This window comes from Aspergillus tubingensis, assembly GCF_013340325.1.
Source record: "Aspergillus tubingensis WU-2223L DNA, scaffold_6, whole genome shotgun sequence".
Taxonomy (NCBI): Eukaryota; Fungi; Ascomycota; class Eurotiomycetes; order Eurotiales; family Aspergillaceae; genus Aspergillus; species Aspergillus tubingensis.
Window position 1 is genome coordinate 3128840 of NW_023336280.1, and position 12769 is coordinate 3141608.

General features: G+C 49.1%; 4 protein-coding genes across 4 annotated transcripts; all 4 read right to left on the reverse strand.

Moving 5' to 3' along the window:
• Nucleotides 1-210: 210 nt before the first annotated feature.
• On the reverse strand, nucleotides 211-2234 carry AtWU_04799 (putative pH signal transduction protein PalI; the record flags this gene model as incomplete). Its single annotated transcript, XM_035499910.1, has 3 exons — nucleotides 211-694; nucleotides 745-1957; nucleotides 2045-2234. 3 exons carry the CDS (start codon nucleotides 2232-2234, stop codon nucleotides 211-213), a joined length of 1887 nt encoding a protein of 628 aa, XP_035355803.1.
• Nucleotides 2235-4622: 2388 nt separating this feature from the next.
• AtWU_04800 (HET domain-containing protein) lies at nucleotides 4623-6613 on the reverse strand (the record flags this gene model as incomplete). The annotated part of the gene is made up of 3 exons (XM_035499911.1): nucleotides 4623-5999; nucleotides 6086-6369; nucleotides 6433-6613. 3 exons carry the CDS (start codon nucleotides 6611-6613, stop codon nucleotides 4623-4625), a joined length of 1842 nt encoding a protein of 613 aa, XP_035355804.1.
• Nucleotides 6614-7196: 583 nt separating this feature from the next.
• Nucleotides 7197-9182, reverse strand: AtWU_04801 (ferric reductase family protein; the record flags this gene model as incomplete). Its single annotated transcript, XM_035499912.1, has 2 exons — nucleotides 7197-8889; nucleotides 8953-9182. The coding sequence occupies 2 exons, from the start codon at nucleotides 9180-9182 to the stop codon at nucleotides 7197-7199; spliced, it is 1923 nt and encodes a 640-aa protein (XP_035355805.1).
• A 969-nt stretch (nucleotides 9183-10151) lies between these two features.
• Nucleotides 10152-11242, reverse strand: AtWU_04802 (oxidoreductase, 2OG-Fe(II) oxygenase family; the record flags this gene model as incomplete). The annotated part of the gene is made up of 2 exons (XM_035499913.1): nucleotides 10152-10811; nucleotides 10898-11242. 2 exons carry the CDS (start codon nucleotides 11240-11242, stop codon nucleotides 10152-10154), a joined length of 1005 nt encoding a protein of 334 aa, XP_035355806.1.
• Between the last annotated feature and the right edge of the window lie 1527 nt (nucleotides 11243-12769).

The following is a 12769-nucleotide window of genomic DNA, read 5'->3' on the forward strand; positions in this document are numbered from 1 at the left end:
TCTTCCACTTTTCATATACATGGACCGACGCAACGGACAGGGGCGCTTATTTGCAGTGTCATGCTGCGCAAGCATAACAGGATAAGTGATGAACACAACGAAAACAGTCCAGTGACAGACTCCATAACAGACTCCATAACTCCACGCAAGGCCGGCATGATGATTGTGACAAGCACATCAATGGTTGAGACGAAAGGATTAAGATTATGTTCAAATGGGGTATCTTGCCGCATCTCGAGGTATTGACATAGGTGGCATGCGACTACCAACACCAGCAGCTCCTCCTCCTCGCCCAGTACCGGCCCGCAAGTCAAAGTCGGGATTGTTCTCTAGGAGAACGTCATGCTTCCGCTGAGCTGGAACGGGAGGTGGGCGCCAGCGGGGATTGATAGGCCGCTCAGATATTGACGTAAAGTGGCTTACTTCGCTAGTAGTCGGTGAGCTGGGTCCTTCCGCCATATCTTCCATCGGTTTCCTCTCACCAGTAGCACCTGGTGTCAAGACAGCCGGCAACCGAGGGTTGCCCGCCGCCGACTCGTTGGTAGTAGCAAACCGAGGGTCTGCATCTTCAAAATAGTCCGTTGAAGGAGTTCGAGCATGTTGTCGTGGCCCGTCATACGCATGGACAGGTGAGGGCGAGGGGCCGGCCCGCGGTTCTTCTGGAGCCCAACCGGCACGTGGAGGAACATAGGATCTAGGATTTGTTAGCATCCTAAGAAAAGGTTAAAGGGATACACAGCTTACGCTGTCCGACTATAGAGGCTTGAGGGACTAATAGGTTCCGGATATCCATCTGCTGATAGCGCATGTGGCTGGGGTTCGAGGTGCCCTTCATGCGATTCATGGGAGCCCATTCGTCGTGGCTGTGGTTGCATTTCGATGGCCTGGCCGATTGGGCTACCATGATCTGGAGATACTGCCATTCCAATTGGTCCAGGGGACGGCTCTCGCGCGACGGGCGGTGGGTGGTGATAGCCGTACTCATCTTCAGGCGGCGGGGTTGGTCGAGGAGCGGGCCCGGGCATGTAATCACCCGGAGGGGGTCCTCGATAGCCTCGTCCCATCATCCCGGGGTGTCCACCTCGCATGGGACCCATTGGGACACCGTTTGCACCCGGAGGCGGTCCTCGAGGTGGTCCTCTGTAAGGCCCTCCACGGCCATAAGCCCCGCGCGGTGGATAACCACCTCGTCCGCGGGCAAACCCTGGCGGAGGGGGCCCTCTCCGCGAGCCAACACTGCCGTCGGAATACTGATTGCGCAAACGAGGATCGGATGGTGGAGCCTGCGGACCAGAGATACCAGCATCGTCAGGCGTGGAGTTATAGGCCGCCATATCCCTCCGGACGCGGGTGAACTGACTATCGGGCATTGGAGGGTCAGGTTGAACAGTCCGTGAGTTCAGTGGAGTACGGTCGTCATCACTGTCGTGTGTAGTCGTACGGAAAGTAGCAAATGTAGGACCCGTCTCAGATGAAGGTGAAGACCCAGTGATCACAGGTTCCTTTGTATCCATGTTCGCTGCTGCTGCCGCCGTCGCTGCATTTTGGCGGTTGTAGAAGTTCTCCCCGCTCATTTCAGCGTTTTCGTTGATTCGCTTCTTCCTAGCCTTGCGGCTCACAAGTGTCCGACGCATTGCACATGTGACCACGCCGCAAGTGACAAGTAAAATGGTCGCAACTAAGACAATCCATCCTGCCCAGGCCATGTGCGGTACAAACAAGAGAATATCGACGAGGAAGGCGAGGAGTGACACAAGAAGGGTAGGAAGCAGTAAAATCAACAAGGCTAGCAAATAGCGGGGCGAGTGCGACGGTGCATGAAAATGAGCCGCTGCTGCCATACATAGACATACAAGTGTGAGAAAGGCCGCGACGGGATGGACGATCAGAATGGCTGAGAGCGATCGGCGGGTGCCAGGCGCAATGCTGAATGTACCGTCTTCGGAAGTAATATCATCTGAACTAGAGTCAGCTGCGGTTTAATGCAGGAGTTTAGCGGTCTTGACGAGATTGAGATCAAAAGCACAAGAAGAGGGCGACGAACCGTCGGCGTAACCAACATGAATGCTGGTGCACACATCGCCTTTGCAGTATCCGAACACGCCATAATCAATATTATCATGTCTCGCAAGCGCAATGCTTTTGACGATAGGGGTGGAGATGACTGAGATGAGGAGAAGCGCAAATGCGATCAGGAGGAGGATGGTGAGGGGAGTGGCGGGTTTGAGCAGCATGGCGATTAAGGGAGCGGAGCGGCGCTGCGGCCGCGATAAGAAAGGTCGGCGGAGAGTCCAAGAGCGAACAAGAGGCAGCTCTGGCGAGCAGCCCTTGGAACTAACTATCTAGAATATTGGGAAGAATAAGAGAGAACCTTCATCCGAAGAAGGAGAATCCGGGGGGAGGGGAGGGATTGGAACCGAAAGAGAGACCGAAAGAACGACTGGGTTGAGTTGGATGGTGAATGAACGGATGGCCTGGACTGCGAAAGGCTGTGAGATGATCGAAGGGGAAGACAGTCGGCATCAGCCGCTCGTGATTGGTGAGGGGCCGTCTGTTAGTCAGTAAGTCATTCTCCGCCACGGTGCAACTCTCAATCCCGTCACTCCGTCAGTCACAATCCACTCTTCATTCTTGCCTTCCCATCATCTTGTTCTGTTCCCTGCCGATCAGCTGCATCCTAGTTTTCAATTCACATTCATCCTGGTGGCCTTTATTCCCTGATTTTTAATTTTTCCACTTCGCCTCTATCCATTGACCTTGCTGTCTTTTTCGTCCTCCCGTCTCCTACCGTGGCTAAGCCGCCTATGCGCATCCACCAGCCTTGAAAAGCGCAGTAAGCAATGCCCCCCTGTTCCCACGGAAAGGTGTCTTTTGATTCGCTGGACCGCAGATAACGATAATGGGGCCGGGTCCCACGCACCACGAGTCCAACTTGTCTGAAATGACGATGGGCCCGTTTGACATCTCAAAAGCTCGGACGAACCACCCTATGCTGCGCAAACAAATTGGCTCAACTCCATAATCGGGTTTTCTCTGGGGTTCTAAACTACTAATAATAGACCCTTGAACAATTCTACGTAATGGCACATGCGTAACGACTAACGAACAAACCATCTTCCAACGCACTTTCGCACACTTCGCAAGCCCAGGTGGAACGTCCCGTCTGACCCCATCTCCCGTCCAGGTACAATCTGGTTTTTCCTAAGCCTATCTGGTCACTCGTGCCGCAGACTTGTTTTAGCCAAGGACCGGTTGGAGTTAGAATCAACTACCGCGGGGAGAGAAATTCGGATCCCCGAAGCATACCCACATTAAATAAACAAGCGAGATTTTAACGGACTGGACCCACGGAGGCAGCCATTGCATTCTTCCTAAGGCTCGCCGTAGGGATTTTCACATGAATCGGATAATACGTCAGGGGCATACTCTGACAATCTGCTGACAGGCACACATTCATACCCTGACAGTATGTGCTGTTTGCCGTACACTGCATCGAAAATCACCGGGACAATGAAACGGGCTTTACCCCCTGAAATTCCTTTGACGATCGGGCCTTAGTACTGCGAAGGCCCTTGACCTTGCACGCGAAAATTGACCAACCCGCACACATACTTTCTTCAATCTTAGCTTTAGACCACTTTTTAAATAAATTAGGCTAGTAGCACCCTGTCCGCCAAATACCCTCTATTTCCGTTATCTTTGAGATAAGCTACGGAAAGCAAATAGGTAGCAACTTTCTGGATTATGTATATTTGACAACTCTAAACATAGTACACCTTCGGAGCTCCGAAACGTGAGTGGGGAATATTGCTCGACACTCAGACGTCTTGGCCATCGAGCGACAGTGGGCCATACCAGTCAATTGTCGCAGAATGCCAGCGTTTCGTGTCCAAAAAGACAGGATATTTTCTACATGTCTTTTAGGCAAGCCCCTCGCAGCTATCTTAAGATGAATTGAGTACTCTTGTCAACTGTTGAGAAATCACCTGGTGAATTCAGTTTGAATCAACTCCCTCCCCCCTAGTTTCCAACCAAACCAGCCTAAGGCCCCAGCACTGCCAGTACCCGCCAAGTCATAGCCGACCGCAAAAGGGTAAAGCAGATCCTACATTACAGGGTTTTCGGATATTGGTGTCACTGCTTGTACGGAGTACTCTTTGGTTATTCCAGCTGTGCCATTCACTACATATAACGAACCAGAAGACGCCATCGTTTAGCTAGAGCTAGAACCTTCCGTCCTGCAGATGGAGAACTCAGTCCCTGGTCGTGTGAAGAGGCCATGGTGAGATCAAGACCTCCCATTATCCCTGATACCCCTTAGCAAAGGGGTTAACAAATGTTGAGAACGCTATCTAGATCAAGGCCACTGGGTAATATTCACATCTAAGGCTTCGCAGGCTGCGTAGAGGTGCGTAGAGGTGCGTAATCGTGCATGTGACCTTCACATACCTGCTAAATCGGATGCCTCGACTGAAAAGAGACGTGCCTATACGGAGCAATAAAGAGATACTGGGATGCTATGGAGCCACAGGGAATCCTCGCCATCCTACTTATATCTTCCCGGGGCAGCTTCCTGATCTGACATCTGTAACTTCCCTTGATTCTGCTCCCAGACAATACCTTCAGATTCTGGTAGGCTCTGACTTTCCATAAGCTAGGAGCAACTCCTGCACATCATCTTCGTTTGCTTCTGCTGCCTTGATCACATCTTCAGAGACTCGTAGGCTTCCTCCACAATGTTCTAGGAGCTGCTCCACGATCCTACGCCCAAAATGTCCTTTATTTGCTGCTGCTGCCTTGACCACAACATCAGTGACCGGTAGGCTCTTTCCACAGTGTTTCAGGAGCTGCCCCATAACTATAAACCCCAAAATTCCTTCATTTGCTGCTGCTGCCGCGACCACATTCTCAGAGACGGGTAGACTATCTCTACAGTGTTCCAGGAGCTGCTCCACAATTTTGATCTCATAAATTCCTTCATCTTCAACAGCCACCTTGATCATCAGCTCAAAGTCTGCTAGGCACCTTTCAAGACGGTATAACCGGTGATCTTGGAACCTGGGCCCAATTTGATGCAGTATCTGCATCATAATGCCTTCTGAGATGAGTGATATTTCTTGTAGTCTTTTTTTTCTCTCGGAAGGTTTCTCTTGGTAATGTGGTACCAAGTAGATGAGGTCATTTTGGTCGTCGAGTTCTTTATGCTTTTCTCCATCAGCTGAGGATATATCCCAAACCAAGACAATGTCTCTAAGAGAGCCTTGTGTAGGGGCCTCCTTTTGGGTGGAAACATCATTAGACCTTTTCACTTTGTGATATGAATGAAGTGCTGTTGTGCTCACAATGACAGTAAAAAAACCCCTGCAGATTCTAATGATGATTGGACTTGAGGCTCCTTCCAATAGAAAGATAATATCACCTTTCTCAACTGACTCCGCAGAAGCGTTAATCTGCCACATATTGCCCCATTTGCTTAGATAACCTAGTGAGTGAGCGGTATCATTATCATTTACCTCAACCTGTTGAGAGCCATGAATTCCCTTTGCAACACGGCCAACATAACCTAGAACCAATCCATTGCCTTTGATCACGGCAATTGTTGACTCAGGCCATGTCTCCACAGAGCATGAACTTGGAAATACATGCATAATTACCTGCATGAAGATCTCATTCCATGGAAGACGATAGTTGGGCTTTAAACCAACCTCTTCAGGATCTTCAACGCACAGGCCTAGCAATGAGTATATCTTGTCGTGTAGCATAGTTGCCTTGTGAAAGCGGTACATGTCAATCAGTTGACCTATAGCAAGTGTCCCACGTGGATCAATTTCATATCTTGGTCGGAGAAACGAGCCCTTGATCAGGTGAAGGACTGGGTAGATAAAGTCTGGCAACGAACGTCTGCAGCGTTCGAGTCCTTTACAGAAAACAAGCCCATTTATTTCCACGGAGCCACAGACGATCGAAATGCATCGGGCGACACCAACCTCCTGGAGTACCTATAACAACTAGTTAGATGTGAATATATGATATATATACTATATATATATATATATATATATATATCTTATCCAATGCTTCTTACCCATGTACGTTGGAACCAATCGCGCCGTAATAATCTTGAACATAGATCAAATAAGTTATCAGCCCATAGGACTCTTTCTCCTGCCCAACGCTGAATGGTTTTGAGTGCTTCATCGCCATCCGGCATAGCCTCTCCAAGCCAGACAAGAACGCGATCAGCTTGTGCATAAATCGACCGCATAAGAGGGATCTGCTCGCTCTTCTCATCATCATCCCCTTGATTGATACATATTGCATCAATCCATAAAATTCTCTCCAGCTGATTGTCTCGGAGGTGTACCAAGGCTGTGTAAAGGTTCCGTGTAACATGAAGCTCACATCCATTCACAATGATTGTATGTGTCTCACTTTGGCTGCCCCATACGTAGGACAACGCCTCGTAGAGATGCTTTCTACCAGTGCTCTCTGGCAGTATATAGGTGAAGAGCTCGCATCTTATCGGGGTATCATCTTTCTCGGATGGTAGAAGACGGACGAGGCGTATAGTATTCGGTCCGAGCCGAAGCTCTGAGTAGGTTAAGGGGATCATTTTCTCCACCTAAGTGGTGTGTTTTGGGTTTACATTTGTATAGCAGTGAATGTGGGGTATATCCTTTTTTTGATTTTTGTTTAGTAAGATACACCAGGTGGGTTTTAGGACTAAAAGGGGACATATATGGGTGTTATAGCATCCAACCATTCTCTATCGGGCTTATCAGGAAGTATACTTACCCCTCATTGTTACTAAATCAAGTGAGTTGGCATACATGACGTGGCCAGGATCAACATCGACTCGGATTAATGATGGCCCGAGTGAATATCTCATAGGAGCTTAGCGTGATATTACCATAGTATCCGGAAGGTCTTCACTAAGGAATCCTATTGCCAAGGTTTATAAGATTAAACAAGACTCTGGGACAAATCTCTAGACTTTATCTAATTAGGAACAGGCTATACCTACCCTCTGTCGTATTCGTATTCTCATAGAAACTGAACGCACAGGTCTCATACCACAAGTAGCTAGAATATGTACTCGTCTCGGATATATACATCGCACCACTGCATCCACCCACCGGCCTAGTCCAATTATATACTACCACTGCGTATTACTGTAGTCTAGTATATAATATTCATCAACACACATTCTCCACATGCAAAAGCACCCCCGGCAATCCAGACCCTTTACAAACGGCCAGATGATCCGACACCCGGACCACCGCCTGTCGCACAGAAACGGTTAGTCCGATGGGTCCGCAAACAGCAACAGCTATTTCGCCCCTAGCTTGCAAGACGGCGTCCTCGATGTAACCGTCGAACGAAGGTCTTCCCTGTGCGAAGGAGATCCTGGGGGGTCCCGAGGTTTCGAGGGCCGAATCGGGGTCCGTGCAGGGTGAAGAAGGAGCTATTTGTTCGATTTTGTCGACGTCGTCACTGTTGTTAGAGCAGGTGCAGGGATCTGTGCAGGCACAGGTCTGTTTCTCATTGCTGATTTTGCTGTCGGTATCTGGGAGGCAAACAGAGTCCTGCGTTATGAAGATTTTCACCCGGATCTGAATGTTCGTGTTCTGCAGCTTCTGCATCGCGGCTTCAAGCTCGGCCAGAACCCATGACGCTTGGCGGCTTTCCTTGATTACCCAGATGAAGAGGACTTGGCGGAGAGGCAGTGACCCGTTTGTGGAACGGTGTGCGACGTGGAGAAGCTGGGATAGGGTGAATGTTACACCTGTGCCACCTGCGAGGAATACGACGGAATCGAAAGATGTGAAGTCTGGAGCAGAGCTTGCGTAGGGACCATCGAGTAGAGCAGTGTATGAGCGCTTGGTTTGTGGGGACTCGACGTCTTTGGTGCTGTTGAGTGTGGCTTCTGCGGTGTTGATAAGCTTTCGCGTGAAGCCGTTGTGGGCTTTTAAGATCAGGATTAGTTCGCCATCGTGGGATGATGGTATGGATGAGATGGTTGCTGGGTGTGAGAGCTGGAGCCCTAAGCGCGGGAGTGATAGAAGGATATGCGAGCCGGGCTTCCAGTTACGGATCTTGCGAGCAGTAATTCGGACCCTGGTCGCGCCGCCTTCCAGGGGTTCTAGTATGGCTCGTGCGGGGCGAGAGTTGATATAGCTGTAGTAAATAAATCGCAGGATCAAACCAGCGACGTAGATACCGGCGGTGACATAGACGTAGCGCTGAGTGTTAGGGGCCGGGCTGGTGTCCAGATGATAGGAGACGGCGATGATGAAGCCGAAGAACGTGATGATGTGTTGTACGACAAAGAACTCATAGCTCATATGTCGGAAGGGGGCTAACGTCGTGAGATTCATCCATAGGATGAAGGCGTAGGCGGCGATACCCTTTGTGGGACAGTCATCTGTGTCCCACTCCAGTCTACTTACATGATAAATATCCCACCCATGGTTTTGAAAGGCGAAATGAAAAGTCGAGAGCAGCAGAAGCCCTCGGGATACCCAGCGATGGTAGATGTTCAGTCGGACATAGGGTATGCCGCAGAGCATACCAATCAGGTTTCTTTTGCCTGCCAAGGCTACAAGGAGGGGAATTTGGGCAGCTGCAAGCCATCCAGCGCGGACTCCGAGAAACTGCCAGTAACCAGCGCCTGCAACATCGTTGTTGACGAACTCCAGAACGATGATGAAGACAAAGTATATGAGGATGATATAAATCGGTCCGAATGGCGGGATTTTAAACCAAGGTGACAACGCACGGGGGGTCCACTGGAGATAAGATGGCTCCCGAGCCAGCGCTGTGGTAGTTGCGAGTGTTGACGAAACGATATTGGCAAGGTATGAATTTTGGATTATACTAGGATGAAGCCTTCCCGCAACACCTACTTATCAGCATCATATCCGAACCAAGTTACCGAAAAACTCTACTCACCTCAAACGTTGAACAAGTGAGTACACCCTGTTGATGACCGCCACCACGACCAGCAGAACAATAACCCCATACCAGAAATACTCCGCATAGCGTGCCCCTAAAATAGGAAGATACTCCAGGTGCTTGAGCTCATGCAGAAACGTCTCGACCTGGGTGATATTGGCAAAGTCAACGTCGGAGGCGTGCAAGACGCCGTAGTACGTCCCCCCGCTCATACCCTCCATCTGCATTTTGGCAGACGAGTCACCGAGGCTGTGACAAAAATCAATTCACAATCTTTGGTGCAGAGGCAGGTGCCCGACCATGTTCTTACTTATAGGGCAGAGGGTTCTACTGGATGATGGGTCATATTCCCGCCCCACCTTCGGAGCTTAGCCTTTCTAGCGCCGATTACGCCTTGTCGATATCGTAATAATCTGCTCACAGCACAGTTTTCTTCCATCCTATGAGATTGTTCTACGAAGCACATTCTGACGAGGACGCAGTTCTATCGTGGTGGCATGACCAAGCTGCATAATATACGCTCTCTGATTTGTTTAAAAGATGCCAAATTGTTAAGTTGATGTACTTTACGGGAAAGATAAGAACCGTACAGTCAAGCAAGTAAAGTCCGTGCGAAGAGGCAGCTGGAAGCATTCATACACCAATCGCTATTACCTATTCCATAATAAGGATCCTTGAATCACATGGAACAGCGGCATGAGCCGGTCTTCAATGATTGGGGTATCTATTTCTTCTCTTCTATACAATAAGGATCCGGCTGTATGTTAATATTTACAGAGACCTTGTCATCTACTGAGGATGCCAGCCTCACAAATGAAGCTGCATCAAGGTGGTCTGCTCCTTCAATGAACCGAAAGGTATAGCTCTCAGTATATGGTTTCAGCGCATTATGCTGTTTAAGTAGCCCGGCATCCCGTCCTAAATCAAGGCGAACCTGGCCCTTTATCCTGGGGGTCGTTATGCGACAGATACCCTTGAATTGAGACATCATCGCAGAAGGTACTCCTCGAGTCTGCATTTTTGAAGGCTTCAAGAGAAACACACTCCAGGGAGGGCATGGAAGTCCGCTCTTTGACTAATCCCACAATATCTGGGAGTAATTCAGTGATGAGATGGAAATTGATGTCGGTTATCCTGAGTGTCTTGAGTGAGGCAGGAAAATTGCTAATGAAGGATTTTGAATACTCATATGTGGGTTAGTCTGGAAACCCACTAAGATTTAAATGTGGTATAATGAGATGCTCCAGAGCACCCAGTTCCATGAGTGACGACAATCGGAAAATGCTCATCTTGAGACGATGGGAATTGGGCCCTCTTTCTCTAAATCCTTGCTGTAATCTGTCATCCCATTGAATAGAAAGAGACTTTAGGGTATCCTTGACCATTAGGAGCCCTTGGCGTGAATAGTCGGTGACTGTTATCTCAGGCGGTTCACGCTCCACCTGACTTATCACAAGATTAAGACGCTCGAGATTAGTCGATGCTCTGCACCATTGAATGATTCCGTTGCAGTATTCTGACGGCCAAATAGTAACCTCTTTGACTGGACAATTTGTAATCATGAACTTGTCGTAAAGCAGGCACTTTTCAAGATCTTGTTCATAATCCCAATAGTCAAAATGTCCGCACACACTGACATGGTTGAGAGCTGGAAAACAGAGCGAATACAGTATATGCTGTGAAGTAAGCGGTGTTTGTGCTGAGATCTGCCGGCGGTTTTGGAAGAGAAAGATGTCTTTGAGACGTTGAAATGGAGCAGCGTTAACTGGTGGTTGTGGACGAAATGCTGCTGATCTCCAGATTCTTGCTAGGTACGTCTCTGCCGGATCCGAAAAATCGTAGTTCTCAAGCGCGACCTTCAAAGTAGTTAGACGAGTCAATCTAATGAGCGTTGCGCAAGCCCATGCGTCTTTAGATAAGCTCCCAGACCATCCCACCACACCCATTCATCACATCCCAGTTCACATAATGCAGCCACAAGTTCATCAATGAAGGGCTTATACTCTTTGCGCCTTGGGGGGAGTTCATCCTCGCCGTAGTCGTCGCACCCCCGAATCCTAAAAGCAAAGTCATGAACAAGACTCGCCAACTCAGGCGAAGAGCACAGTCGTCGAATAAGATCAAACTGAACGGGTGTCCAGATGCTTGGTAGGATGATAGAGGAATAGAGACGTGGTGTAAACAGCGTGTGGAATTCGACAGAGCTTTTAGTCAAAGCCCTTTGCGTGGGCTTGTCATCTACGAAGGTCCCGATCATCTCGAGGACTTCAGTTGGCAAGCGCTTCATCTTGTTGGACTCAATTACTCGGTGTCTCATGCAAATACAGCCTGCTGAGACATGCTGGAAACTTTGAGTTGCGCTCTTATATCTCAGGGCAACAGATCACCTGATTTGACTGTCAACAAGAATTGCAGATGGAAGTTACCTTATGTTAAGCTAGTGGAAATGTAGCCATCCTCTCCAATCGTAACCAAACGGCTTGCGAGATGGCAACTTCCTTAAGCAACGGCGAGCTCCGTTTGCAGGCTATTTGAGGCAGAAGCCATATTCCTGGTCGCAAGGCTTCCCCATCATGTTTTCGACTGGCTCGGAGCATCCAACTAGTGTAGCTTACGTCTGATGGGTTACAATTATGGTGCGTCAGAAATAATCAACTACTGGAGTCTACCAAGTCCAGGCTTTTCGCTGTTATGCTTGTTTACAACCAGCACGCCAACTGGGGAGTTCTAGGGCTTCAACTTAGATTACCAAGCGCTGAAGACACCAGCGCTACGTTGTATCACACGTAGCGGCAGGCTGGCCAGCTCTCCAACCTCTCCGAAAACAGAATATAAGGGTTCGACTCTAGTGAAAGTGCGCGTTACGTTGGCAATTAAAGGCCGAGCTTCACCCGGGCCGGTCGCCAGGAAGCCACAGTTCAGTTTGTAAACAAGTCATATGTAAGGAAATTATTTTGTCTTGGTCTAGTGGATAGTTGATGGTGAGATTGTAGCCTCTAGCAGAGTCGTAAGGGGCAAGAGTAGTAGATTCACTCCACCCCTTGCACACGATCCGGAAATCATTAACAACACCGTCGTGTTCTCGGGATCTTTCTCCGCTACTGAATTGCCGAATATGAGATTGAAAGATCGATAGAGAATTTATTGTCTCAAGTGCGATGAACCTACGAAATATCGTATTTACCGCATGCACTGTCGCCTATTAGCCAAAGGCCAGGAACGTTTCTAGGAGATGGGAAGGTGGGCACTGTTAGTTATGTTAGTGGGGTGATCAAATAAATGACGAGGCGTGGACAGCGTAAGCAAGGCTATCTTGGCCTATGTAGGTTTGAAGATTCCGACATCAAGCCAGGATGGCAGATGAGGCATTCATGTACAGCAGACCACCAACCGACACACTCACGTGACTGACACGTCCATAACTCGGGCCCTGCCATCCAGGGTCTACGTGTTTCCCTCCAAGGTTGCGGGTCGGCATGTGTTCTGCGGCATGCTGTCTCTCATCCGGTACCTTCCAAGCCTCCCGCCGAGCTGTCTGCAATGATCAGCAGGCCACCAAACTACTATTTACTATACGTGTGACACCGCGGATGCTAACATGACTGTTTGTCTCGCTCCTCCATTCTGCACCTCAAGTCCGTTTCTTGTCATAATTTGACTTCAACCTTTTTACTGGCCTAGCTATATCCCACATCTCGCTTCTCGCATCACCATGCAACAGAGCGGATTTGCCTGCTCGTCGGAAAGGGGTAATGTCCACATTGAACCTTCTCCTCCGAGTGGATCTGGGCCAAGCGGAAAGGAGGAAAGTTTA